General features: G+C 47.3%; 1 protein-coding gene across 5 annotated transcripts in view; it reads right to left on the bottom strand.

The window, feature by feature from the left end:
- Nucleotides 1–27,447, bottom strand: part of LOC129822726 (transmembrane protein 108-like) — a 90,421-nt gene that overhangs the window by 45,927 nt on the left and 17,047 nt on the right. Inside the window, exon 1 of one of the 5 annotated variants that reach the window (XM_055881067.1) lies at nucleotides 13,526–13,705. The exons of 3 other annotated variants lie outside the window; for them this stretch is intronic. In XM_055881067.1, the coding sequence (XP_055737042.1) occupies nucleotides 13,526–13,562 (37 nt within the window). In that variant the 5' untranslated portion in view covers nucleotides 13,563–13,705. Of the gene's footprint in view, nucleotides 1–13,525; nucleotides 13,706–27,447 lie in introns of those variants that run through there. One more of the 5 variants, XM_055881063.1, reaches the window with a different exon arrangement.

Raw genomic sequence — 27,447 nt, 5'->3', positions numbered from 1 at the left:
GCCATCGCCTTACTCACACACTTATCCAGTTCCGCAAAGTGAGATCGATTCACCCCTCCAAATCCCCAGGGGTGGGCTGACGTTGTACCCACATATCCACCTGCACTTTTTCCCACTTTACTATGGGGGTCGTTCACACCTAGTATAAACAGTGTGACTGGCCTGCTCCACACCCAAGGCAGTGTTTTATTGATCAATCTATGTACTCCGACCTCAGTTATACTGAGACAGGGCCATCGTGCACAGGAGCCACTGCCGGAGTCATAACTGGTCACCGTGACCAGGGCCCAACATCCCCGTCTTGGGCATGGCCTCCCGTCTATGTGCATACCCAGGACCATTTCTAGTATCTTTGTCACACACCGTTTATAAAACATTTAAAGCCCAAGGTCTTTCCCAACCTGCCTCTGGGCCCATGATCTCGGGTCTACCACAGGCCCCAGGCCCCAGGTTCTGAATGCACCATCCTCTCAAATCTCTAATCCAGTTCAACTGCATAGATCGGTCCTCAGTTCGGACCTTGACACCATAACGAAATACAAAAACTGAGGTCCCAGATCCTGTCCAAAACTAGAAAGCCAGGCTTATGATTCAGGTTGTCCTCAGCTACCCAATTAAACAGCCCTTGGGTGCAGTTGGCAACGGTGTCATTCAACTCCTTTCCCATCGCTTTATTGAACCCATTCAATATTTTGGTCATATTCCAGTGCCTGAATAACCTACTACAAGCTCTGGGGCCCCAGCATTTTCTCCATTCAAGTTGGAAGTTCACATACTGTCACGTTCCTGACCTGTTTTCTCTTGTTTTTGTATGTGTTTAGTTGGTCAGGGCGTGAGTTGGGGTGGGCATTCTATGTTATGTGTTTCTATGTTTAGGTTCATTGTCATTTAGCCTGATATGGTTCTCAATCAGGGACAGGTGTTTTACGTTTCCTCTGATTGAGAACCATATTAAGGTAGGTTGTTCACACTGTTTGTTTGTGGGTGATTGTCGTCCGTGTTTGTGTCTGTGCACCACACGGGACTGTTTCGTTTGTTCGTTCGTTTGTGTAGTCTGTACCTGTTCATGCGTTCTTCGTGTTTATGTAAGTTCTCTAGTTCAGGTCTGTCTACATCGTTTATTTGTTTTGTAGTTTGTTGAAGTATTTTCGTGTTTCGTTTTTACTTTAATAAATATCATTATGTCATATAACAACGCTGCGCTTTGGTCCAATCCCTACTCCTCTTCGGACGAAGAGGAGGAGGACAACCGTTACAGAACCACCCACCTAACAAGGATCAAGCAGCGTGAGAGGAACCAGCAGCAGCGGCCAAAAAAACAGGACTCGTGGACTTGGGAGGAAATATTGTCTGGAAAAGGACCCTGGGCTCAGACAGGGGAATATCGCCGCTCTTTTGAAGAGAGGGAGGCAGCTAAAGCCCAGGAGCGGTGGTATGAGGAGGCAGCAAGGAGACGTGGCTGGAAACCCGAGAAGAAACCCCAAAAATTTCTTGGGGCTAAAAGGGAGTGTGGCGAAGTCAGGTAGGAGACCTGCGCCTACTCCCTGTACTTACCGTGGAGAGCGAGAGTACGGGCAGACACCGTGTTACGCAGTAGAGCGCATGGTGTCTCCTGTACGTGTGCATAGCCCGGTGCGGTACATACCAGCTCCTCGTATCGGCCGGGCCAGATTGAGGATTGAGCCGGATGTCATGAAGCCGGCCCAACGCATCTGGCCACCAGTGCGTCTCCTCGGGCCGGCTTACATGGCACCAGCCTTACGCATGGTGTCCCCGGTTCGCCTACATAGCCCGGTGCGGGTTATTCCACCTCCCCGCACTGGTCGGGCGACAGGGAGCATACAACCAGGTAAGGTTGGGCAGGCTCAGTGCTCAAGGGAGCCAGTACGCCTGCACGGTCCGGTATTTCCGGCGCCAACTCCCCGCTCCAGTCCAGTACCACCAGTGCCTACACCACGCACCAGGCTTCCAGTGCGTCTCCAGAGCCCTGTTCCTCCTCCACGCACTCTCCCTGTGGTGCGTGTCTCCAGTCCAGTGCCTCCAGTTCCGGCACCACGCATCAAGCCTCCTGTGCGTCTCCAGAGCCCTGTACGCACTGTTCCTTCTCCCCGTACTCGCCCTGATGTGCATGCCCTCAGCCCGGTACCACCAGTGCCGGTACCACGCACCAGGCCTATAGTACGCCTTGAGAGTCCAGTGTGCCCTGTTGTTGTTCCCCGCACTAGCCTGAAGGTGCGTGTCCTTAGCCCGGTACCTCCAGTTCCGGCACCACGCACCAGGCCTACAGTGCGTCTCAGCCGGTCAGAGTCTGCCGTCTGCCCAGCGGCGCCTGAACTGCCCGTCTGCCCAGCGGCGCCTGAACTGCCCGTCTGCCCAACGCCGTCTGAACTGCCCGTCTGCCCAACGGCGCCTAAACTGCCCGTCTGCCCAACGGCGCCTAAACTGCCCGTCTGCCCAACGCCGTCTGAACTGTCCGTCTGCCAAGCGCCGCATGAACTGCCCGTCTGTACTGAGCCTTCAAAGCCACCCGTCTGTACTGAGCCTGCAAAGCCGCCCGTCTGCCATCAGCCTTCAGAGCCGTCCGCCAGACAGGAGCCGCCAGAGCCTTCCGCCAGACAGGAGCCGCCAAAGCCTTCCGCCAGACAGGATCAGCCAGAGCCTTCCGCCAGACAGGATCAGCCAGAGCCTTCCGCCAGACAGGATCAGCCAGAGCCTTCCGCCAGACAGGATCAGCCAGAGCCTTCCGCCAGACAGGATCAGCCAGAGCCTTCCGCCAGACAGGACCAGCCAGAGCCGTCAGCGAGCCAGGACCAGCCAGAGCCGTCAGCGAGCCATGACCAGCCAGAGCCGTCAGCCAGCCATGACCAGCCAGAGCCGTCAGCCAGCCATGACCAGCCAGAGCCGTCAGCCAGCCATGACCAGCCAGAGCCGTCAGCCAGCCATGACCAGCCAGAGCCGTCAGCCAGCCATGACCAGTCAGAGCCGTCAGCCAGCCATGACCAGCCAGAGCCGTCAGCCAGCCATGACCAGCCAGAGCCGTCAGCCAGCCAGAGCCGTCAGCCAGCCATGACCAGCCAGAGCCGTCAGCCAGCCATGACCAGCCAGAGCCGTCAGCCAGTCCGGAGCTGCCCCTCAGTCCGGAGCTGCCCCTCAGTCCGGAGCTGCCCCTCAGTCCGGAGCTGCCCCTCAGTCCGGTGTTGCCCCTCAGTCCGGTGTTGCCCCTCAGTCTGGTGCTGCCCCTCAGTCCGGTGCTGCCCCTCAGTCCGGTGCTGCCCCTTAGTCCATTGGGGTTAATTTGGAGGGTGGTCATTGGGAGGAGGCTACAAAAGCGGGGATTGACTATGGTGGGATGGGGACCACGCCCAGAGCCTGAGCCGCCACCGTGGACAGATGCCCACCCAGACCCTCCCCTAGACTTTTGGTGGTGCGTCCGGAGTTCGCACCTTGAGGGGGGGGGGGGGGGGGGGGGGGGTTATGTCACGTTCCTGACCTGTTTTCTCTTGTTTTTGTATGTGTTTAGTTGGTCAGGGCGTGAGTTGGGGTGGGCCTTCTATGTTATATGTTTCTATGTTTAGGTTCATTGTCATTTAGCCTGATATGGTTCTCAATCAGGGACAGGTGTTTTACGTTTCCTCTGATTGAGAACCATATTAAGGTAGGTTGTTCACACTGTTTGTTTGTGGGTGATTGTCTTCCGTGTCTGTATGTATGTTCGTACCACACGGGACTGTAGCGTTGGTTTGTAGTCTGTACCTGTTCGTGCGTTCTTCGTGTATTTGTAAGTTCTCATGTTTTAGGTCAGTCTACGTCGTTTTGTTGTTTTGTAATTTTCAAAGTGTTTTTCGTGTTCGTGTTCGTCTTTAAATAAATTCATTATGTATTCACAACCCGCTGCATTTTGGTCTGATCCCTACTCCTCCTCTTCAGACGAAGAGGAGGAGAGAAACCGTTACACATACACTTAGGTTGGAGTCATTAAAACTCGTTTTTCAACCACTCCACACATTTCTTATTAACAAACTATAGTTTTGGCAAGTCAGTTAAGACATCTACTTTGTGCATGACACAAGTAATTTTTCCATCAATTGTTTAAAGACAGATTATTTCACTGTATCACAATTCCAATGGGTCAGAAGTTTACTTTCACTAAATTGAGTGTGCCTTTAAACAGCTTGGAAAATTCCAGAAAATGATGTCATGGCTTTAGAAGCTTCTGATAGTCTAATTGACATAATTTGAGTCAATTGGAGGTGTACCTGTGGTTGTATTTCAAGGCCTATCTTCAAACTCGGTGCCTCTTTGCTTGACATCATGGGAAAATCAAAAGAAATCAGCCAAGACCTCAGAAGAAAATTTGTAGACCTCCACAAGTCTGGTTCATTTACATTTACATTTAAGGTTCATCCTTGGTTCATCCTTCGGAGCAATTTCCAAACGCCTGAAGGTGTGACTGTTTGAGGTTGTGGACAGGTGTCTTTTATACTGATAACAAGTTCAAACAGGTGCCATTAATACAGGTAACGAGTGGAGGACAGAGGAGCCTCTTAAAGAAGAAGTTACAGGTCTGTGAGAGCCAGAAATCTTGCTTGTTTGTAGGTGACCAAATACTTATTTTCCACCATAATTTGCAAATAAATTCATTAAAAATCGTACAATGTGATTTTCTGGATTTTCTTTTCTCATTTTGTCTGTCATAGTCGAAGTGTACCTATGATGAAAATTACAGGCCTCCCTAATCTTTTTAAGTGGGAGAACTTGCACAATTGGGGGGGGGGGGGGGGTTATGTCACGTTCCTGACCTGTTTTCTCTTGTTTTTGTATGTGTTTAGTTGGTCAGGGCGTGAGTTGGGGTGGGCCTTCTATGTTATATGTTTCTATGTTTAGGTTCATTGTCATTTAGCCTGATATGGTTCTCAATCAGGGACAGGTGTTTTACGTTTCCTCTGATTGAGAACCATATTAAGGTAGGTTGTTCACACTGTTTGTTTGTGGGTGATTGTCTTCCGTGTCTGTATGTATGTTCGTACCACACGGGACTGTAGCGTTGGTTTGTAGTCTGTACCTGTTCGTGCGTTCTTCGTGTATTTGTAAGTTCTCATGTTTTAGGTCAGTCTACGTCGTTTTGTTGTTTTGTAATTTTCAAAGTGTTTTTCGTGTTCGTGTTCGTCTTTAAATAAATTCATTATGTATTCACAACCCGCTGCATTTTGGTCTGATCCCTACTCCTCCTCTTCAGACGAAGAGGAGGAGAGAAACCGTTACACATACACTTAGGTTGGAGTCATTAAAACTCGTTTTTCAACCACTCCACACATTTCTTATTAACAAACTATAGTTTTGGAAAGTCAGTTAAGACATCTACTTTGTGCATGACACAAGTAATTTTTCCATCAATTGTTTAAAGACAGATTATTTCACTGTATCACAATTCCAATGGGTCAGAAGTTTACTTTCACTAAATTGAGTGTGCCTTTAAACAGCTTGGAAAATTCCAGAAAATGATGTCATGGCTTTAGAAGCTTCTGATAGTCTAATTGACATAATTTGAGTCAATTGGAGGTGTACCTGTGGATGTATTTCAAGGCCTATCTTCAAACTCGGTGCCTCTTTGCTTGACATCATGGGAAAATCAAAAGAAATCAGCCAAGACCTCAGAAGAAAATTTGTAGACCTCCACAAGTCTGGTTCATTTACATTTACATTTAAGGTTCATCCTTGGTTCATCCTTCGGAGCAATTTCCAAACGCCTGAAGGTGTGACTGTTTGAGGTTGTGGACAGGTGTCTTTTATACTGATAACAAGTTCAAACAGGTGCCATTAATACAGGTAACGAGTGGAGGACAGAGGAGCCTCTTAAAGAAGAAGTTACAGGTCTGTGAGAGCCAGAAATCTTGCTTGTTTGTAGGTGACCAAATACTTATTTTCCACCATAATTTGCAAATAAATTCATTAAAAATCGTACAATGTGATTTTCTGGATTTTCTTTTCTCATTTTGTCTGTCATAGTCGAAGTGTACCTATGATGAAAATTACAGGCCTCCCTCATCTTTTTAAGTGGGAGAACTTGCACAATTGGTGGCTGACTAAATACTTTTTTGCCCCACTGTAGGTTTCAAACAGGATTGTACGCCGTTCCCTTAAATCGTCTAGTCGGCCTTATTCCTACCATAACATGTGTCCGCTCCCAACCAAGCACCCCAATCGTGTACAGAGCTACCATGAGCAAAGCCCCGAACAACATGCTCATACCCACTTCGTACCATCGTTTACACCAATTCCTTCTTGGCTTTCCTTCGGGCCCAGATGGTGGGACGGCACCATCTCCTTTGCTTCCCTTTACCTCAATTTTTACCCTTTCTAGATGCTGGCTCGAGGGCGTCTTTTTACCAGGCCGGTTCCAGCTCCTACCACTCTCACAAATGTAGAAAGGGAGTAGAAACCCTTTAGCGGCACATAGACCGTCCTGAGTTTCACCCCGATCTGCACAGGCTCCTTCCCGCCAGTGGGCCGGGCGCTCTGACAGCCTGACCCCCAGAAACCTGTAGCACACCCTGTCTAACCGGGTCCTCTGCGACTGCTGTCAGAGTAGCTTCCTTGCAACATATCCGGGCTTCTTCCCTCCCCCAGCCATTTAATCTGGTCAGGACGTAGTGCAGCCTAGTACGATTCCCTTTTCCTCCTAAGGGATTTGGAAATCCATCAATTTCCTTTATTAACTGGTTCCAATGGTATAGTTTCCATAGGCCCGTCAAACCCTTAGCTATATCCTGATTACCCACGGGTAGCTGACTAAACTCCCCTCTGGCCCATAGACCCTTATCTAGCCTTACCTATCCCAAGGGGATCTGATTTACCTTAAACACATTTCTCACTGCTGGCCAGCAGCCATTTATGGCCTATATCCAGTCAGTCAATTGGGTGACCCCTCCCTTGGCACAGGGGTTCAAGCACTCCACTTTGACGACCCCTGGCCCACTAGGATACACTTCCCTTTGAGTTTCTCTCAAGCCTGTGCTCAAAAGGGGTCTTGTTAATTTTTCCTAACCTGGTAACCATAAACCACCACGGCTGAGATTAGCAGGGCTGCCCTTTTTAGATCACTGCACTCGTCACATCTCCCCAGTCCTGGGGCCCTTTCAACAGCCCCTCAGTGCCACCCTGTCCTACCCATTGGGTGTACACTCTAAGTCCTGGGAGAAACAGTGGTGACAGAATATGTGATCCATCACTTTTACCCGTCCTCGTGGAACCCCATCTAACCCCTAGGCCACATCGCGCTCCACAGGCATGACTGGAGGCCTCTTACTCCCTGGTCCTTCCCACACCTTGGGCAGGGTATATTCCAGGCAAACGGAACATTCCCCGACAGCCAAAGGACCCCACCTGATCACTTCCTTATCCCTGGATATCAATACATTCTATGCCCCAACCCTCTACCAAACCATGCTTGGGTATACCCTCGTCTCAACACTACGATTCACTGCACATTGGCCACCCCGGAGCAGGGAGGTAGTGCTCCAGTTTTCGCTGCCATAAGGTCTTCACCCAGATCTCCTGCCCTACAAACAGAGAGCATACCGGTTTAGAACTCTCGAGGGACGGGAACGGGCGAGAGTTGAGTTCCCTAGCCGGAGTGCCTCTAACACGTTCCCTGTCGTTTAGTACTCCTCCCATCCTTAGCAGCTGCTTACTCCAACAACAATTACACCACTAATTTGGGCCAACATGTCAACCTCTCTATTACCTACATAATACTTCCCTTCAGTGGTGTGACTTTTTGTTGAGCAACCTCAATTTCCATTTTTTGTAATGAGTATTGCAATTTTTTCACATGACCTTCTGTTGGCCACTTCTTCACCCTTACCACCTTCATTACAGTACTTTTATTTGGATCTCTTTTAGTCCCCATTTGGACTAATCTTCCAAGAGTCCTTAAACATTAAAATACAAGTTATAATATGAACACATTTTCACATATAACACACTATTACAAACATACATAATATACTAACATAATGACCCGATAAATACTAAATCTAAAAAATATTGATTCTTCATCTACTATAGTCCCACAACATTGTTATGTATTATATTTAAATCGTTTTAAAATAATGTTTACATTTATATATTGAAAGGTTTCTGGTCTGCTCAGTTAATTTATTCCATTTCTTTATTGCTCTAAATCGAAATGTTCTTTTGCCTATTTCTCTTTTCTGTCTGGACAACGCATAGATGGTGGACAATCTATTCCTAGTATTTACGGAATGTCTGTCTCTTACCAACTGAATACCGTTGTGAATAGAACTTGGCCGTTTTAAATGATGTATATTATGAAATAAAATAAGCATGTTTTTTTCAATTATCTTGTCGATTGATGACCAACCAAGAACACTGCGCATGACTGCAACAGAAGAACCATATCTCCACCTTAAAACAATCCTTGCTGCTTTGTTCTGTGCATTCTGCATCCTCCTAACTTCACTTGATGTATTTCCCCAGTAATCACTATCCATTATTACCGCAACCGCTTTATCCTACCCTTCTATGCCTCCAACAGTCCTTCCAGTATCGCTCCTACCTCGCGTGCCCTGGCTGAGCCAATGGTGGTACCTTGCCTTTGCGTCACCGCTTTCCCTTGACACTTTAATACGTAGGCCCAATAGGCCCATGTATCGGTTCCCCTTTAGGAGCCATCAGTGTACAGTTCCCACTCTCTCAGGCTCCTATGCCTTCTTAGCCTGCTTCCATCACCGTACACAAACTGTAACTGTGGGTTCAACAAGATATTTTCCCATCGACACCATCGCGCATTTGTGTCTCTGGTGCCCACCCACCCAAGGACACCAAAAATGTCTTGCCCAACTCGCGCCTCTCCCTTGAGATTAATGAGCTAGACTAGATTACCCCTGCTTTAAGACTATTACCAACGGGCGTTGCCCTTCCAGCGACCTGCTGATACCAACCGCGCCGCCGGCTTAGCACTCGGCGGCTGACAGCTGGGGTGGGAGAAAACTTTTCCAAAAACCACTCAGCAGGACGTCCAGCTCAGGGGTAGGGCGACCCGTAATCCATCAGGCTCACCTAGGGTTATAAGACCAGGGGAACTTCAGTGGTGAGTATACTTTCTTCGCTCTGCAACTGTTATTATTAAATAAGTATTTGTTTCACACCCCACGGGTGTGCGGCACAAACCCTTCACCTGTGGACCTGGAATTACTCACCGCAATAGGGCCTAGTCTCCCACGAGACGAGATGTATAGTCACCGTGTCAGCCTTAGCCTAACATTCTATAGACACCCCAAGCATGGACCCCACACGGAAATCCACTGCAAAAACCCTTTACAATGAGTCTACTATCCTATGAATACCCTAGCTCCCTAGCTCCCAACCTTGAAACCCAATACAATTATATGACCCTATGACCCCTGGGTGTAAAGAACCGAGGCTTACCTCTAACTGATGTCCAGAAGAATTCAGAAAAAGTAAAACTTCAACCATTACAAAAATGTTCCAAAAAGTGGAACTTAAAAACAGCAGTAAAAAAATTGTTAGATACCCCAAAAAGAGAACCCTCTTTAACCCGCAAACAATGACTCATATACTGTCAAGCCTCCATTACACACTACTCCCTTAAAACCGGTTACATCTGCTTAATTCCCCTTGTTCAACCACTCCTTAAGCGGTTATATCTGGTCCATATTGGACTCACCCCCCCTTATGGACCTCCAGCAGTAAGTCAAATGAGAGGGTTGAAGGAAGTTCATGTTGGATGGCCCATCCTTCGATCACTCCCTCTGGTACTTCCCATGGCCCCGTCTCTGGCTCTGCTGATGCTGTTCGGCGGTGAAGGTGCTGACGTTGGTAGTGTGTGGGGCTGGCATTATGATCGTCTGGTGGCTGTGGAGTAATTCAGATCTCCCCTTCTGTTCTTCTTCCCCTCATGTCAAATCTCAGCTTTTCTGGCTTTCTGCTCTCTCCCTCCCAGAATCAGTTGTAGCTCAGTAGGGGTGAGCGTTACATCCATCCCATGGTTCATAATTATTATAAAGTTTATGTTTCTATTTTATGCACTTCGAGATTATTCTTGTATAATGAAAAGTGCTTTACAAATGTAATTTATTATTATAATAAGTAATTGTAAAACTGAAAGTTCTGGAGGTTATATCTTTAATAGATTCTCAGATGCATCTATCACCTTGTCGGTGAACATCTGGTGGTACCTGGTCAGTCCTTTATCAGCCCATTTTTAAATGTATTATCAATTATACTGTACTTGGTTTAAGGTCGGCGTCCATTCCAATTTCTCGCAGGTGGATAATGTCTGTTTGGATAAGTTTTGTTTTGGTGACTTTTATGGTGTAATTTATACAGGTAAGTTCTATCTGCTTCTGATTTCCCAGTATTTAGTCTGTACCCAGATACAGCACTGTTTTGTTTTATTTCATCCATCGAGGCGGGAACTGACTGAGGTATGTTGTTAAATAGAGATTCACGTTGTTTGCTAATTTGTGTTCTTCCTATCCGATCTGCAGACCTTGTATTTTCAGAAGGTTTCTTAGAGGATCTCCCTGTCGTGTCCCCCTTAGAATGTCAAAAGAGCGCAATAATGTACCATTTACCATTATTCTGGCATTTGGTGTTACGTACATCATTTGCAACCTGTTCAAGAAAGTTTTACAAAAGTAAAAAAAAATGTTGACCATGACACAAAGGTTCTCTCTGCATCTAGAGCTACCATAAGCTGTTTATATTTTGTCAGGAGTCTGCTGGACATTATATTACTTAATATATTAGCAATAATTGATGTAAGCAAGTTTTGGTCATCGTTCAGTAACGATATTGGTCAATACGATGCACATTCTGCTGGATCTTTACCTTCTTTATGGATAACGGTAATAATAGATGAGTTGGTGCGTACTCTCTATTGTCGAGGGCCCAGTTGAGGGCTTCCAGCTTTACATAAGAAAGTTACTACTTCTTGTTTGAATTCCTTATAGAATTAATTTGTGCATCCGTCACTTCCTGGGCATTGCTCTCTTTTTTTTTTTTTAAAGTAGCTGTCAGTTCTTCAGTTATTGGTTTGATTAACTTAGCATTTTGTTTATCACTTTATCACTATTTTTTCTAAGTATGTTTGTATTTTCTCTATGTTAGATGATTGTGCCGCTGTAGTATAGAGTTAGAATTTGACAAATTCATTAGCTATTTCAGTTCTTTTTGGTGAGGATTCTGAGTTGTTATCTTCAATTCCTGGTAGGCAGCTATGAAATTCAGTCCACTGCACTCACTACCTGGGCTGGTCAGTAAAAACAATGATGGGTCACTAAACATTGAAGAGTAGGGCCTGTAGTGTACTGAGCTAGAACCCTATGGGCCCTGGTCAAAAGCAGTGCACTATAAAAGGGAATTGGGTGCAACTTGGGATGCAAACAGTGTTTCTTTGTGATCATGCAATGAGAGGGAGAGGATAAGCAACACAAGCACAGCAGCATTGACCATTTAATAATTTATTGTTCCTTGTAAATATAATCACTTTTATAATAGACTGGATGGAGATACGCACGCTGCAGGCTAGAGGTCTTCAAGGGTCCAAAAAGCTGGACCTGTTCCGAAAGGGACCAGGGGCTTTCCTACCTGGACCCGATATGCATAAAAACATTTTTTAAATATAGAAACCCGCTCCAAACGGACCCGTGGACAACTAGACCCGTTCCGTATAGACCTGATCAGATCCAGACCAGGTCTAATCCGAGTAAAGGAAGCAGCTTTATTAACTGGAGCTGGTAAAGCTCGAGAGGAGGGAGAGAGGTGACGCTCTAGCTGTGCGACTGACACAGGGAGACCGGCGCGAGAGACAGCATCCAGACAAGTTGACTTGCGCTCTAGTAGACTAATAGCTGTTATAGCTAGGTTATTTATCACCAAATATGATTACGTAGTACCTGTCTTGACTGCATCAAACCGGGAGAAGCTAGTTAAACTAGCTAGCTAGGCTAATTGAGGCTACAGTGCATGCACTTTCTAATCCTACAGTTACAACAATACTGAACAAAAAATGAAACGCAACATGCAACAATTTCAAAGATTTTATTGAGCTACAGTTCATATGAGGAAATCAGTGAATTTAAATAAATGAATTACGCCTTACTCTATGGATTTCACATGACTGGGAATACAGATACGCATCTGTTGGTCAAAGATACCTTACAAAAAATGGGCCTCACAATAGGCCTCAGGATCTCGTCACGGAATTTCTGTGCATTCAAGTTGCCATCGATAAAATGCAATTGTGTATGTTGTCCGTAGCTTATGCCTGCCCATACCATAACCCCATCACCACCATGGGGCACTCTGTTCACAACGTTGACATCAGCAAACCGTTTATACACACGGTCTATGGATGTGGGGCCAGTTGAACGTACTGCCAAATTCTCTAAAACGACATTGGAGGTGGCTTATGGTAAAGAAATTAACTTTCAATTCTCTGAAAGGAACATTAAATTATCTGGCAACAGCTCTGGTGGACATTCCTGCAGTCAGCCTGCCAAATTGCACACTACCTCAAAACTTGAGACATGGTGGCATTGTGTTGTGTGACAAAACTGCACATTTTATTAGAGTGGCCTTTTATTGAAGACCTCTACTGCAGGCTGCAACTCAACCAACCTACTACCAGTCATATTTGCATTTGGATGTATTTTCCAACCACCTGAAAAGATCAGCTAGCTGAGTGGCTGTGTTTTTGAGATGTACAATTGTGGCATTCCTTTCATTAGAGAAAAAACAGGTGCGTATCATGACTCTAGTCCATAGAGAGAGAAAGAGAGTGGAGAGGCTGTGGATTTAACTTGCGGAGACAGAAGAACGCATCAGGCTGTTCCTACATTGGGAGCTGTCATAGAAATAGAATTACTACCATGGGTAAAGCCACTCAGACCACTGCACAGATTACAGCTGGACACAGAGTCAGAGAGAGATAATGTGTTATGGCAGGCCGTGTCATGGTCCTTAAAGTCTAGGAGCTGGAAGGAACAATACTCCTAAAACAGAGCATTATGTCAGGGTATGTGTTTGAAATATGTTGCTTAGAAGAAGAATCAAAATACCCACTTCTATAGGATATAATAAGACAGAATATACATCCATCCAAAGATGCAAACATGGGGAATAATTCACAAATCCACACAGAGGTAGACCCACAAAGATCCTGTAAATCAGTTCTATATGAAACTGTATTGGAATACCCTCCATCTGTGTATTTTCTGGACAGCTAGCAGCTCCATGACATTCCAGCCTTTTACAGGAGAATAACAAATCAACAGCTACATGGCAACTGACACACACACACACACACACACACACACAGAGAGAGAGAGACTGTGGCCATTGCCATGGCAACTCTAATAGTAGGCCTACATTATATATTCAAATCTCCTTGGCGAGGACAAACGCGGGTCTCCATCAGAGACAAAAAAAAACACAGCCCCCAAATTTCTAAAAGAGAAAGACAAAATAAAGCACTCACCATTGGGAATGAGAGAATAAGACTTTTCAGAAACCATTCCCTTCCTAATAGCAGCTCAGCCTTTGTGTTTGGGCTCATGTTGACAGCCCTTTGGGTCCCCAAAATGCCTTTGCTGCTGCTACTTGGAGAACGCAGCTCTGAATAGTGAGTCTGGAGGGGGGCACAGAGTTTACGCCCCAGCCAAGGTCGCTCGAGATGGGGTTGTGAAATATAAACCTGTCAATCCGTCTCCCCCGGGGTACAAGCCCGCAAGGATAACAATGCCTTTTCATTTTGAACTTCTATTTTACTTTAGGGGTCTAGCGTCTAAGGGTCTGGCTATATGCTTACACGAAGCTGCACTTTCCATTACAAGAGAGTAAAGAGAGCGAGGTGGGAGGGAGTGAGGGAGTCACTGAAAGAGTGGACAGGGTTCTGCTCTGACAACAACCCACAGATGACCCAAAGCCCTAATCCCACACTTTTATGGAAGTTGAGCTGATATTTTCTTCACTCCAATACATGGTTCTCAAGACTAGGTTTATCGGCTTGTTCCAGGTGCATTGAATGAACACACTGCTTGTGTCTCAAATAGCAACCTATTCTATTCCCTATAAACTGTAGTCCACTACTTTTGACCATTGGGTTCGGTCAAAAGTAGTGCACTATGTAGGGGATAGGGTGCCACTTAGGACGCAGCGTTGTCTATCTGTGAGGGCGGTCGGTAAATAGAGACAGAGAAATTAGGAGAGACGTGCTTCTGAATTCATTACACAGATTTATGGAGTCAAACCTCAGTCAGAAAGTATTACGGAAACAAATCAGAGAAAATATGGCCGCCGGAGGTGTTACATGGACTTTTGTTTCCTTAACTTTCTATCAGATAATGTGCGCATGTTTGCTTTTCAGCTGTCACGATGTAGGTTGCCCCATATAGGCTGCCCACATTGTCACGATGTAGGTTGCCCCATATAGGCTGCCCACATTGTCACGATGTAGGTTGCCCCATATAGGCTGCCCACATTGTCACGATGTAGGTTGCCCCATATAGGCTGCCCACATTGTCACGATGTAGGTTGCCCCATATAGGCTGCCCACATTGTCACGATGTAGGTTGCCCCATATAGGCTGCCCACATTGTCACGATGTAGGTTGCCCCATGTAGGCTGCCCACATTGTCACGATGTAGGTTGCCCCATATAGGCTGCCCACATTGTCACGATGTAGGTTGCCCCATGTAGGCTGCCCACATTGTCACGATGTAGGTTGCCCCATATAGGCTGCCCACATTGTCACGATGTAGGTTGCCCCATATAGGCTGCCCACATTGTCACGATGTAGGTTGCCCCATGTAGGCTGCCCACATTGTCACGATGTAGGTTGCCCCATATAGGCTGCTCACATTGTCACGATGTAGGTTGCCCCATGTAGGCTGCCCACATTGTCACGATGTAGGTTGCCCCATATAGGCTGCCCACATTGTCACGATGTAGGTTGCCCCATATAGGCTGCCCACATTGTCACGATGTAGGTTGCCCCATATAGGCTGCTCACATTGTCACGATGTAGGTTGCCCCATATAGGCTGCCCACATTGTCACGATGTAGGTTGCCCCATATAGGCTGCCCACATTGTCACGATGTAGGTTGCCCCATATAGGCTGCCCACATTGTCACGATGTAGGTTGCCCCATATAGGCTGCCCACATTGTCACGATGTAGGTTGCCCCATGTAGGCTGCCCACATTGGCAGATGCGCATTTGCTATTTCATAGGAATTTATTTATTTATAATTTATGACATTTAAAATCGAATGCATTAATTGCATAATATTCTAAACATGTTACACTGTATCAGAAAGAACAAACCAAAAACTAAAACGCATATATTGGGCATCACACAACAGAACAGTTACACTCTCAATAACTGTTGTACGAAAAGAACTGGGTGCAAACCACACCACCAAATATTCTAATGTGCCCGCCACTAGCTGTGCTTGGTATGGCCTAGCCTGTGCTGGGCTTGTTGTCGGCTATCCCCTGTTGGGCTCGGTGTGGGCTGGCCCGTGCTGGGCTGTGGTGGGCTAGCTTGTGTTGGGCTGGAGTGGGATTGGTGTGGACTAGCCTGTGTTGGGCTTGTTGTGAGCTCGCCCGTGTCGGGCTGGTGTTGGCTTGGTGTGGGCTAGCCCGTGATGGTCTGATGTGGGATTGCTGGGAAAACCTGTGCTCGGCTAGCCCCTTTTTGGGCTGGTGTGGGCTTGGTGTGAACTTTCTGTGGGCTTTCCCATGCCCACCTTGGGCACCGCATACCCACATGGGGCCAATGGGTGTCATGTTTGCTAGGATAGATTTAGCAACTTTTTGCATAAACCACATATTTCTCCATCATTGTAAACATTTTAATATTCTAATTTGAAATGTAGAAATAGGTACATTTACAGTAAGGCCACCAAGGCAGCCCCAGAGGATAAACAATGTGTAAGTACCAAAAGGCATCCTATTCACTATATAGTGCGCTCTCTACATAGTGCACTACCCATAGGGTAGAAAATAAAATAGGTGCCATTTTGGAAAATAAAAGCAAATAGGTGCCATTTTGGAAACAGACCGGTTACATTAGATTAGAAAAGTGGATTTCCAGTGGACCTCATTGGCGTGGTCTCAAGGGGTTCCATGTGATTGCGACAAGACAATGATGCCCATCTCCACCCCATCCTCCCAGAGGACCAGCGAAAAGTGATGTTTCTTTCCCCCCTTCGATGGGAATCAGTAAACAGTTCCTGATAACATGGCCTCCCTCCTGACGCACAGGGCCTCGTTCTCTCCATGTGTTTCCTGTGCTGCTGTTTGTGGGGAGGATGAGTCTCAGAGGGCCATGACTCAGAGGTGCTGATGTCTCAAGACCCCTCCCCCTTGCGCTCTTAGTGACCTCACAGTAGACCCAGGGCTGGACTACTGCATTTGGGGCCATTTTGCCATGGAGCTGAGAGAAAAATCAATGAGTAGTTTGGCTATCCGGCCCTGAGCAGACCAAGGGTAGTTGGGCTTTCATAACAGGAATTCACGTAAAACCCTGCTGAGGCTGATCCCTCCCCCCTCCCCCCCGGCAATAGATGACGAGCCTGATTACAATGAACAATTCCATTATGAAACAAATAACACTTCTTCTTCAAGCATGTGCCACAGCAATAGCTAAGAGCCAGTAAGCGGTGTCTCAACCACAGAGTAGCCGATTGGTTGATGGTGCCACTGGAGTGCTGCTGTGATCACTTAATTGGCCGGCCAGCCAGCCAGCGAAAACAAATTGAATGTTTACTACAGTATCGATTTGCTCCAATAACGGTCCCTGATGAAATAGCACCAGGTATTTACCACAAGCTCTATAGAAAGGAATGCTTGGTTCTTCAGCATCCCATTCCTCCTCTCTACCACGCCAAATGTGTATCTGCAGGATGCTATGGTGCTGAGTCACTGGCAGTGCTGTGCTGTGATTGAGCGCTGTCGACGTCATCGGCCATGGCCCTGACGCCAGGATGAGTTGCGGTTGCTATGTCATGCAGGCTTGAGGCGGTTGGCGCTGGCTGCACGGGTCATCAATCAGCGCAGCCTGCCACCACTCCCCCCGCCAACCAGCTAGTAAATGCCAGGCCATTAAAAGGACATTAGACTCCCAGCATGCCATTCACCCCGATGCGGTATGAGGTGGGGACATATCATCACTTCCTATCAACCCTCACTGACTAACTGGTCTGGCTACCTGAGTCTCTTGCCACTTACATAATCATGGGGGATTCTCACATACTGTACTGCCTGCCTGACGCCCTGTCTGTCTGTACATCTCAACAACCAGTCTAAACCCTTTAGAGTAAATGGATAGAAATAGCTGATTTATAACGTTGCTATCGTCCCCTCGTAAGTGGCTCGTAAGTAGCAATTCTGTTCTATTTGTACAAGAAGAGTATCGTAACGGACACAGTAATTAGTTCACAAAATGCCTCTCCAAGAACATTAATCACCAAAAAGAGACACACCACTGGCATAAAATACAACCGTACTGTCTTGTCTACCCCCGCTCCCCCTCAACGTCGCCGGTCTACTAAACGCTGGTCCTGGCAACCCTTATTATGCACACCTGTGCCACATCATGCACACCTGGACCTTCCTGATTACTCCCCATATATATATATTGCAGTCTGTTGTTATTTCCCATCGGTCAAGATGCTAATCCTGTTGCTGTATTGCTTATTGTTCATCTTCTATTAAACTCTCCAACTGCACCTGCTTCCTGACTCCCAGAGTCTACGTTACACATACAACCCTCTTCCACGTTCACGGAGCTGTGGATGTCAATTCCTATTTCTCTCTGGTTTAGAAGCTAGGTTAACATCAGTAATGCAAGGCAGAACAGTGTAGTAGCAGGGATGATACAGTTGAAGTCGGACGTTTACATACACTTAGGTTGGAGTCATTAAAACTCGTTTTTCAACCACTCCACAAATTTCTTGTTCACAAACTGTAGTTTTGGCAAGTCGGTTAAGACATCTACTTTGTGCATGACACAAGTAATTTTTCCAACAATTGTTTACAGATAGATGATTTCACTTATAATTCAATGTATCACAATTCCAGTGGGTCAGGAATTTACATACACTAAGTTGTCTGTGCCTTTTAACAGCTTGGAAAATTCCAGAAAATTATGTCATGGCTTTAGAAGCTTCTGATAGGCTAATTGACATCATTTGAGTCAATTGGAGGTGTACCTGTGGATGTATTTCAAGGCCTACCTTCAAACTCAGTGCCTTTTTGCTTGACATCATGGGAAAATCAAAAGAAATCTGCCAAGACCTCCGAAAAAAATTGGAGACCTCCACAAGTCTGGTTCATCCTTGGGAGTAATTTCCAAACGCCTGAAGGTACCACGTACCACTGTACAAACAATAGTAAGCAAGTATAAACACCATGGGACGACACAGCCGTCATACCGCTCAGGAAGGAGACGCATTGTCTCCTAGAGATGAACGTACTTTGGTTCGAAAAGTGCAAATCAATCCCAGAACAACAGCAAAGGACCTTGTGAAGATGTTGGAGGAAACAGGTACAAAAGTATCTATAGCCACAGTAAAACGAGTCCTATATCGACATAACCTGAAAGGCCACAAGGAAGAAGCCACTGTCCCAAAATGCCACAAAAAAAGCCAGACTACGGTTTGCAACTGCACATGGGGACAAAGATCGTACTTTTTGGGGAAATGTCCTCTGGTCTGATGAAACAAAAACAGAACCACTTGGCCATAATGACCATCGTTATGTTTGGAGGAAAAAGGGGGAGGCCTGCAAGCCGAAGAACACCATCCCAACCGTGAAGCACGGGGGTGGCAGCATCATGCTGTTGTAACGGATGTGAAATGGCTAGCTAGTTAACGGGTACACGCTAGTAGCATTTCAATCAGTTACGTCACTTGCTCTGAGACTTAAGTAGTGTTGCCCCTTGCTTTGCAAGGGCCGCGGCTTTTGTGGAGCGATGGGTAACGACTGTGCTTCGTGGGCGACCGTTGTTGATGTGTGCAGAGGGTCCCTGGTTCGCGCCCGTGTCGGGGCGAGGGGACGGTTTAAAGTTATACTGTTACACTGTGTCGGGTGCTTTGCTGCAGGAGGGACTGGTGCACTTCACAAAATAGACGTCATCATAAGGGAGGAAAATTATGTGGATATATTGAAGCAACATCTCAAGACATCAGTCAGGAAGTTAAAGCTTGGTCACAAATGGGTCTTCCAAATGGACAATGACCCCAAGCATACTTCCAAAGTTGTGGCAAACTAGCTTAAGGACAACAAAGTCAAGGTATTGGAGTGGCCATCACAAAGCTCTGACCTCAATCCTATAGAAAATTTGTGGGCAGAACTGAAAAAGCGTGTGCAAGCAAGGAGGCCTACAAACCTGACTCAGTTACACCAGCGCTGTCAGGAGGAATGTTTCCCACTTATTGTGGGAAGCTTGTGGAAGGCTACCCGAAACATTTGACCCAAGTTAAACAATTTAAAGGCAATGCCTTTAAAATTGAGTGTATGTAAACTTCTGACCCACTGGGAATGCGATGAAAGAAATAAAAGCTGAAATAAATCATTCTCTCTATTATTATTCTGACATTTCACATTATTAAAATAAAGTGGTGATCCTAACTGACCCAAGAGAGGTAATTTTTACTAGGATTAAATTCAGGAATTGTGAAAAACTGAGTTTAAATGTATTTGGTAAACTTACGACTTCAACTGTACACCTGCCAATAGCAGTTTGTGTAGGAGTGACATGGAGCGCAGCAGCATAGTGAGTGGGCACCTGTTTAGTGTGTGTGTGCGTCACAGGCTGACTGCCAGTTCAGCGCGCACACACACACACACACACACACACACACACACACACACACACACACACACACACACACACACACACACACACACACACACACACACACCTCAACCGGAATGAGTATCTTACTCATTTACTTGAGTGCTTCCACTCAGTAAAAACCACAGCAGCACCTGCCTGCAGTAGAAAGGAGAGTTACGGGAAGTCCAACAACACCTCCATCGTCCCCATTACTCACTAGCCAAGCCTGCCCCCGGACGAAGACCATTCATCAGAGCAGCTGTGACCAAGGTCCTGTGTGTGCATGTGTTTGTGTATGTGTGTGTGTGAGCGCGCACATGGGTCTGATTCATCATTGACAAAAGGTACAGCTCGCATAGACTTCAAATAGTATTATGGTCAGCAACAAACAAAATAACAGACTAACTGACTGCATGCCACAGAATGGAAAACAATCCTATAACTGTCTGCAGGCAAACTGTCAACACAAATACTGGGACATATAGTTGACGTGGGTTGAAGACAGATCTGGTTGTCTGATGGATAGCTCAAGGGTGCACACACACACACACACGCATGCACAACAATCACACACACACACACTCAAAGTGCTAGCCCTTTATCAATCTGATATGCCTAACATCTAGCCATTGCATAGCTGTCACACATGCCTTATGTCCCTTTAGAGTTATTGGGACGAGCAGTGAAGACAGAGATATTGGGATGCAGCTCGTCTCTCTTTGGCAGCGTCCCTGTTGTAAACACTGTATATCTCTCCTCTCCCCCCCCCCCCCTCTCTATATCTATATCCTACCTTATCGGAGTTGCACAGCGGTCTAAGGCACTGCATCGCAGTGCTGGAGGCCTCACTACAGACCCGGGTTTGATCTCAGGCTGTATCACAACCGGCCGTGATTGCGAGTCCCATAGGGCGGCGCACATTTGGCCCAGCGTCGTCCGGGTTAGGGGAGGGTTTAAATAAAGTTTCAATATATAAAAATATCTCTGTCCTTGTGTGACCCTGCAGACAGTAATAATATGATTGACTGCTGCCGTGTTGTGTGGTGTTGCTGATTAACGGTCACGTCCTGCTACGCCTGTCACAATCACTAAGAAAATAATACAGCCGGAAAACAGAGAGCGTGGGTTGTGATTGACACCTAAATTCACCACACTTTACACAAAGCCTGATGATGATGCCTGTCAGAATTGCCTGGCAAGACAGGGTGCATCCCAAATCTTCCAGGAGAATGCTGTGCTGTGGTTACTGTAAGATCCTTTTTTACTGCGGTTTACTGCTTTTCCATTGATCATGCTGTATCTGTCTCCTACTGATGAAGTGGAAAAGTATTGTGTTGATAATTTAATATTGTAACGGCTTTCCTCTTCCTCTTCATCAGAAGAGGAGGAACATGGATTGAACCAAGGCGCAGCGGAGTTTGTCGACATGATTTATTAAAGAAAAAACACGAACTCGACTAATACACTAACAAAACAAATAAACGGTGTAGACAGACATAGATGACGAACTTACATAAAACATGAAGAACGCACGAATAGAGAAAATAGGCTACACAAAATGAACGATGAACAAACAAACCGAAAACAGTCCCGTGTGGCGCAACGACATACACAAACACAGGAGACAATCACCCACAACGAACACTGTGAAAACACCTACCTAAATATGACTCTTAATTAGAGGAACGCCAAACACCTGCCTCTAATTAAGAGCCATACCAGGCAACCCATAAACCAACATAGAAACAGAAAACATAGAATGCCCACCCAAACTCACGTCCTGACCAACTAACACATAACAAACTAACAGAAATAGGTCAGGAATGTGACATAACCCCCCCCATAAGGTGCAAACTCCGGGCGCACCAGCACAAAGTCTAGGGGAGGGTCTGGGTGGGCATCTAACCACGGTGGTGGCTCAGGCTCCGGGCGTGGTCCCCACCCCACCATAGTCAATCCCAGCTTCCATCTCCCCCTATGAATGTCCACCCTCATCTTACCCCCACAAAATCCTTTTGGTGACATCGACAATAGGGGCAGCACCGGGACAGAGGGATAGATCAAGACAGAGGGATAGATCAGGATAGAGAGGTAGCTCAGGATAGAGAGGTAAATCAGGATAGAGGGGCAACTCTGGACTGAAAGGCAGCTCCGGACAGAGAGACAGCTCTGGACTGAGGGGCAGTTCTGGGTAAATAGCCGCTCCGGGCTAAGGGACAGCTCATGACTGGCTGACGGCTCTGGACGCTCATGGCTGGCTGACGGCTCTCGACGCACATGGCTGGCTGACGGCTCTCGACGCACATGGCGCGCTGACGGCTCTCGACGCTCATGGCTCGCTGACGGCTCTCGACGCTCATGGCTCGCTGACGGCTCTGGCAGATCCTGTCTGGTTGGCGGCTCTGGCAGATCCTGTCTGGTTGGCGGCTCTGGCAGATCCTGTCTGGTTGGCGGCTCTGGCAGATCCTGACTGATGACTGGCTCTAGCGGCTCCTGACTGACTATCGGCTCTGACGGCTCGGGACAGACGGGCGGCTCTAATGGCTCAGGACAGACGTATGGCTCAGACGGCGCTGGGGAGACGGATGGCTCAGACGGCGCTGGGGAGACGGATGGCTCAGACGGCGCTGGGGAGACGGATGGCTCAGACGGCGCTGGGGAGACGGATGGCTCAGACGGCGCTGGGGAGACGGATGGCTCAGACGGCGCTGGGGAGACGGATGGCTCAGACGGCGCTGGGGAGACGGATGGCTCAGACGGCGCTGGGGAGACGGATGGCTCAGATGGCGCTGCGGAGACGGATGGCTCAGACTGCACCTGTCTGGCGGAAGGCTCTGGCTGCTCCTGTCTGGCAGAAGGCTCTGGCTGCTCCTGTCTGGCAGAAGGCTCTGTAGGCTCATGGCAGACGGGCAGCTTTGCAGGCTCATGGCAGACAGGCAGTTCATGCGCCGTTGGGCAGACGGCAGACTCTGGCCGACAGACGCACTGTAGGCTTGGTGCGTGGTGCCGGAACTGGAGGCACCTGACTGAGGACACGCACTTCAAGCCTAGTGCGGGGAGCAGGGACACACTGACCTCTCGAAGCGCACTATATTCCTGGTGCGTGGTACCGGCACTGGTGGCACCGGGCTGAGTGCACGCACATCAGGACGAGTACGGGGAGAAACAACAGTGTGCACAGGACTTAGGAGACGCACATGTGGCTTAGTGCGCGGTGCCGGAACTGGAGGCACTGGGGTTACTGGGCTGGGGCGGGGAGGTAGTGCCGGAAATACCGGACCGTGAAGGCGTACTGGCTCCCTTGAGCACCGAGCCTGCCCAACCTTACCTGGTTGAATGCTCCCCGTCGCCCGACCAGTGCGGGGAGGTGGAATAACCCGCACCGGGCTATGTAGGCGAACCGGGGACACCATGCGTAAGGCTGGTGCCATGTAAGCCGGCCCGAGGAGACGCACTGGAGACCAGAGCGTTGAGCCGGCCTCATGACACCTGGCTCAATGCCCAATCTAGCCCTACCAGTGCGGGGAGGTGGAATAACCCGCACTGGGCTATGCACTCGTACAGGAGACACCGTGCGCTCTACTGCGTAACACGGCGCCTGCCCGTACTCCCGCTCTCCACGGTAAGCCTGGGAAGTGGGCGCAGGTCTCCTACCTTTCCTTGGCCCACTACCTCTTAGCCCCCCCCCAAGAAATTTTTGGGGTCTCCTCTCGGACTTACAGCCACGTCTCCTAGCTGCCTCCTCATACCACCGCCTCTCTGCTTTCGCTGCCTCCAGCTCAGCTTTGGGACGGCGATATTCTCCCGGCTGTGCCCATGGACCTTTCCCGTCCAATATTTCCTCCCAAGTCCATGATACCTGTGTAGAATCCTGCTCGACTTCGCGCCGCTTGGTTCTGGATCGGTGGGTGATTCTGTAACGGCTTTCCTCTTCCTCTTCATCAGAAGAGGAGGAACATGGATTGAACCAAGGCGCTGCGGAGTTTGTCGACATGATTTATTAAAGAAAAAAACACGAACTCGACTAATACACTAACAAAACAAATAAACGGTGTAGACAGACCTAGACGACGAACTTACATAAAACATGAAGAACGCACGAATAGAGAAAATAGGCTACACAAAATGAACGATGAACAAGCAAACCGAAAACAGTCCCGTGTGGGGCAATGACATACACAAACACAGGAGACAATCACCCACAACGAACACTGTGAAAACACCTACCTAAATATGACTCTTAATTAGAGGAACGCCAAACACCTGCCTCTAATTAAGAGCCATACCAGGCAACCCATAAACCAACATAGAAACAGAAAACATAGAATGCCCACCCAAACTCACGTCCTGACCAACTAACACATAACAAACTAACAGAAATAGGTCAGGAACGTGACAAATATACTTCATTTCTCCAATCCAAGTGAAAGATGAGAAAGTTCCAGAGAGAAAAGAGGAGAGAAAATAATTCAAATATCTAGAAGAATAACTCAAGGATTAAAGATCTCTGTCATTTAACAAATGCATCAACATGAGATTAGAGCAGAGTCCCTTGTGCAAAAATCTGACGCAAAGGGCAGACGTTTCAGCTCTAGTCTAGTTCAAGACAAGCCCCCTTTACATCAACATCGTCTAATCGTTACAGTTTAAAAATTGTTGGCTGGATCTGCCAGATAGACACGTCAACTCAGCCACTCCTGAGTGAAGCACATTGATTATTGGACTAGGAGATCAATGAGACCTTAGTAGCAGATAACGAGCATGTAGCCTTTTACCCTTGATCCATCCAATGCCTTGCTGTCTAGTGGGCGGGGGCTACTCAGCTGTGAAAGCTGCTTGATTGGCACTTTGAATTCCTTGATAAAACATTAGTTTGGTTTTGTAGGTGTTGTACTTGGGTGACTTAGTATGCAACCGTTGGCTGACTGTGTCGGGTGCTCAGCTTGCGCTAGTGTTGATATTTGAGGCTTGGTTAACCACATGAGCAGGTAGTCAGTCGATATGGTGCCGTGTTTCTCAAGCTTGGCTCTTTGCGTAGTGGGTGGGCGGGGATGTGTGTGATGCAGTGGACTGCTTTAGTCTGTTGATTGCCCACTGTGGGAGTGGGAGAGGCTGCGATAGCTGTGCCCTCCGATCTCATCTCATAGCCTCATACACAACTTGACCCGCCCTACTCCCGTCGAACACTCCCTTATCTCCCATGTACCCTTGGTCTTCTCTCCTCATTTACTTGCGTCCCTCTCGCTCTTCTTTCCCTCTCTCATCTTTCCTTAGACGAGCTTGATCCCTTCCATGTCCTAACTCTCTGTTGCATTGACTTCAGAAACGACTTGTATTGATGCTCGGAAAGAATCATCAGCTGACATGTACAGTTGCAATGCTTAAAAATAATCATAGTAGGACATGCAACACTTCTGGGACATTAACATCACAGCACCAAAGCATCGAAGAAATATCCTCTTTGAAATGAGCAGTTGACACTGTCTGGCAATACCAGACGCATGGATTCACAGGAATGTTCTAAAGAGGGAACATATGTACTCTTCTGACCTTTTCAGGCTGATAGTGTCAGTGTGACTCACGTCAATAGGTGTGTGTGTGTGTGTGTGTGTGTTTGTGTGTGTGTACGTGCATGTGTGTGTGATGGAAAGGGGGATCCTGTAAGACCATGGACGTGTGTGTCTTCGACCGATCTGACAATCAATCTGCAGTGGGGCCTGACATCTGCCACTCCTCCCTGTCTCCGTCTGCGTGTGACGCTAACCCCTACGGTCACACTGTGTCTGTGCACCGTCTGACAGGCTCTGTGAACAGGCGTTAGTCGGGTAAAGTAATCTCCAACTGCAAGGGAACATTACGGAAGGTCCACACCACAAACAAGCATGCAGGAGGCTAGGAACTACTTTACTGTGCTCAATGTTTTAGTACAAGGTTCAATTGGGAGTTCCATATGGCGGCGCACAATTGGCCCAGCGTCGTCCGGGTTTGGCCGGAGTAGGCCGTCATTGTAAATAAGAATTTGTTCCTAACTGACTTGCCTAGTTATAAAGAAAAGGTTAAATAAAAAAATGTAAAGCATGGAATGAGTTTAGCACAATGAAAAGTAAGGAATGTATTATAAGTAATGGTAAAACTTGCTGGCTCACCATTCAAAATTGACTTTAAAGCAGACGAGGGGTTGAAAGAAAAACAAAATGTCAAACAAATGTTCTGGAGGTCGTATTAATGAGGGAATTAAAACTCTCAGATTCAGCTGTTCTAGATTCAGCTGAGCTCCCATTGTTCCATGCTGTGGGGACAGACAGTGGTTAGTCAGAGAGCGCCACGGGAGGGACAATGTCCTGTCCAACGAGACCTCACCGTTCAACCCTTTCTTAACTCTGATTGGTCAGACAACGCAGGGATATTTTTAGCCCCGGAGACACAGCAGTATCAGATGCGTCTCCTCACCAGTGATTTGAAATGGAGACAAACAGCCCAGCGTCCCACAGCCCATTCTGTAGTGTAGGATGACACAGCAGCGGCTAGAGCTGCAACGCCAGGGGAGCTGTCAACGACTATCAATCCTCCCCACAACCCAGCAGGCATTGCAGTTACCTGGTGAACCTCCTCCGGTGCACCTTGCCCTGTTGCTGCACACTGTTCTACAGAGCCTGACACAGCCGGCCGTGATACATGGGGAGAGGTAGTAGAAGGAAAAAGAACGCTTTCCCCCGACAAAATAAAATGAAAACTGATGCTCGAGAACCGCAGTACAGGCATCTGAAAGCATGTAATTGAGGAGGAAGGTTTGTCAAGGTGTTTGTCAATTGGATGTTTTTATGAGCTACCAATGGTAACCTTTAAGGAAAGTTAGTGCCATGTCGGTCCAATTAAGTCCCTGAGGTCCTTTTGCACATCCCTCAAGGAGTGGCGAGTCATGCAGCAGAGTACAGTGGTTAGGGAGTTGGAAAGATTAAAGTTTAAGTGGGACACACAATGAGAATTCCTCTAAGCTTGAGAGAGGACACACAGTCCTACTGCTTGTCTAAATCATTCACGTAATAATAAGGTATCATGCATAAAAATTAAAGCAATTTTAGTGGCCCTTAGGGCATCTACCTCTATGAGATATTAATCATGTAATGGTGTAATATCATACATTAGGGCTGTATCCTGCGGCCACAGAAGTGAGGTATGTCACGCCTTCTCCTTGGGTTGCGTTTGATGATTCTCCATAAAAGATCTAATGGACACCAATAGAGTGGGCGTAATAAGACAAACAGAATTAATCTCTCAGATAAACTGATGACAAAGTGCCACCGTTCCGAAAATATAGAGACCCGTTCCAAACGGACCCGAGGACAACTAGACCCTTTCCGAATAGACCTGGTCAGATCTGAGTGATGGAAACAGCTGAAAATATTTTAAGACACTTTATTAAATCGGCACTGATAAAGCACGAGAGGAGGGAAAGAGAGGTGCCACTCTTGCTGGTGGGGGAGGGGTTGTACTGTGAGCAAGGAGGGAGAGACATCAACCAACCAACAAGCCGACTTGCACTATAGTAGACTAACG

Source organism: Salvelinus fontinalis, chromosome 25 (genome assembly GCF_029448725.1).
Source record: "Salvelinus fontinalis isolate EN_2023a chromosome 25, ASM2944872v1, whole genome shotgun sequence".
Lineage (NCBI taxonomy): Eukaryota > Metazoa > Chordata > Actinopteri > Salmoniformes > Salmonidae > Salvelinus > Salvelinus fontinalis.
Note: the sequence above shows the minus strand (reverse complement) of the source record. Positions and strands in the feature narration are given on the sequence as shown.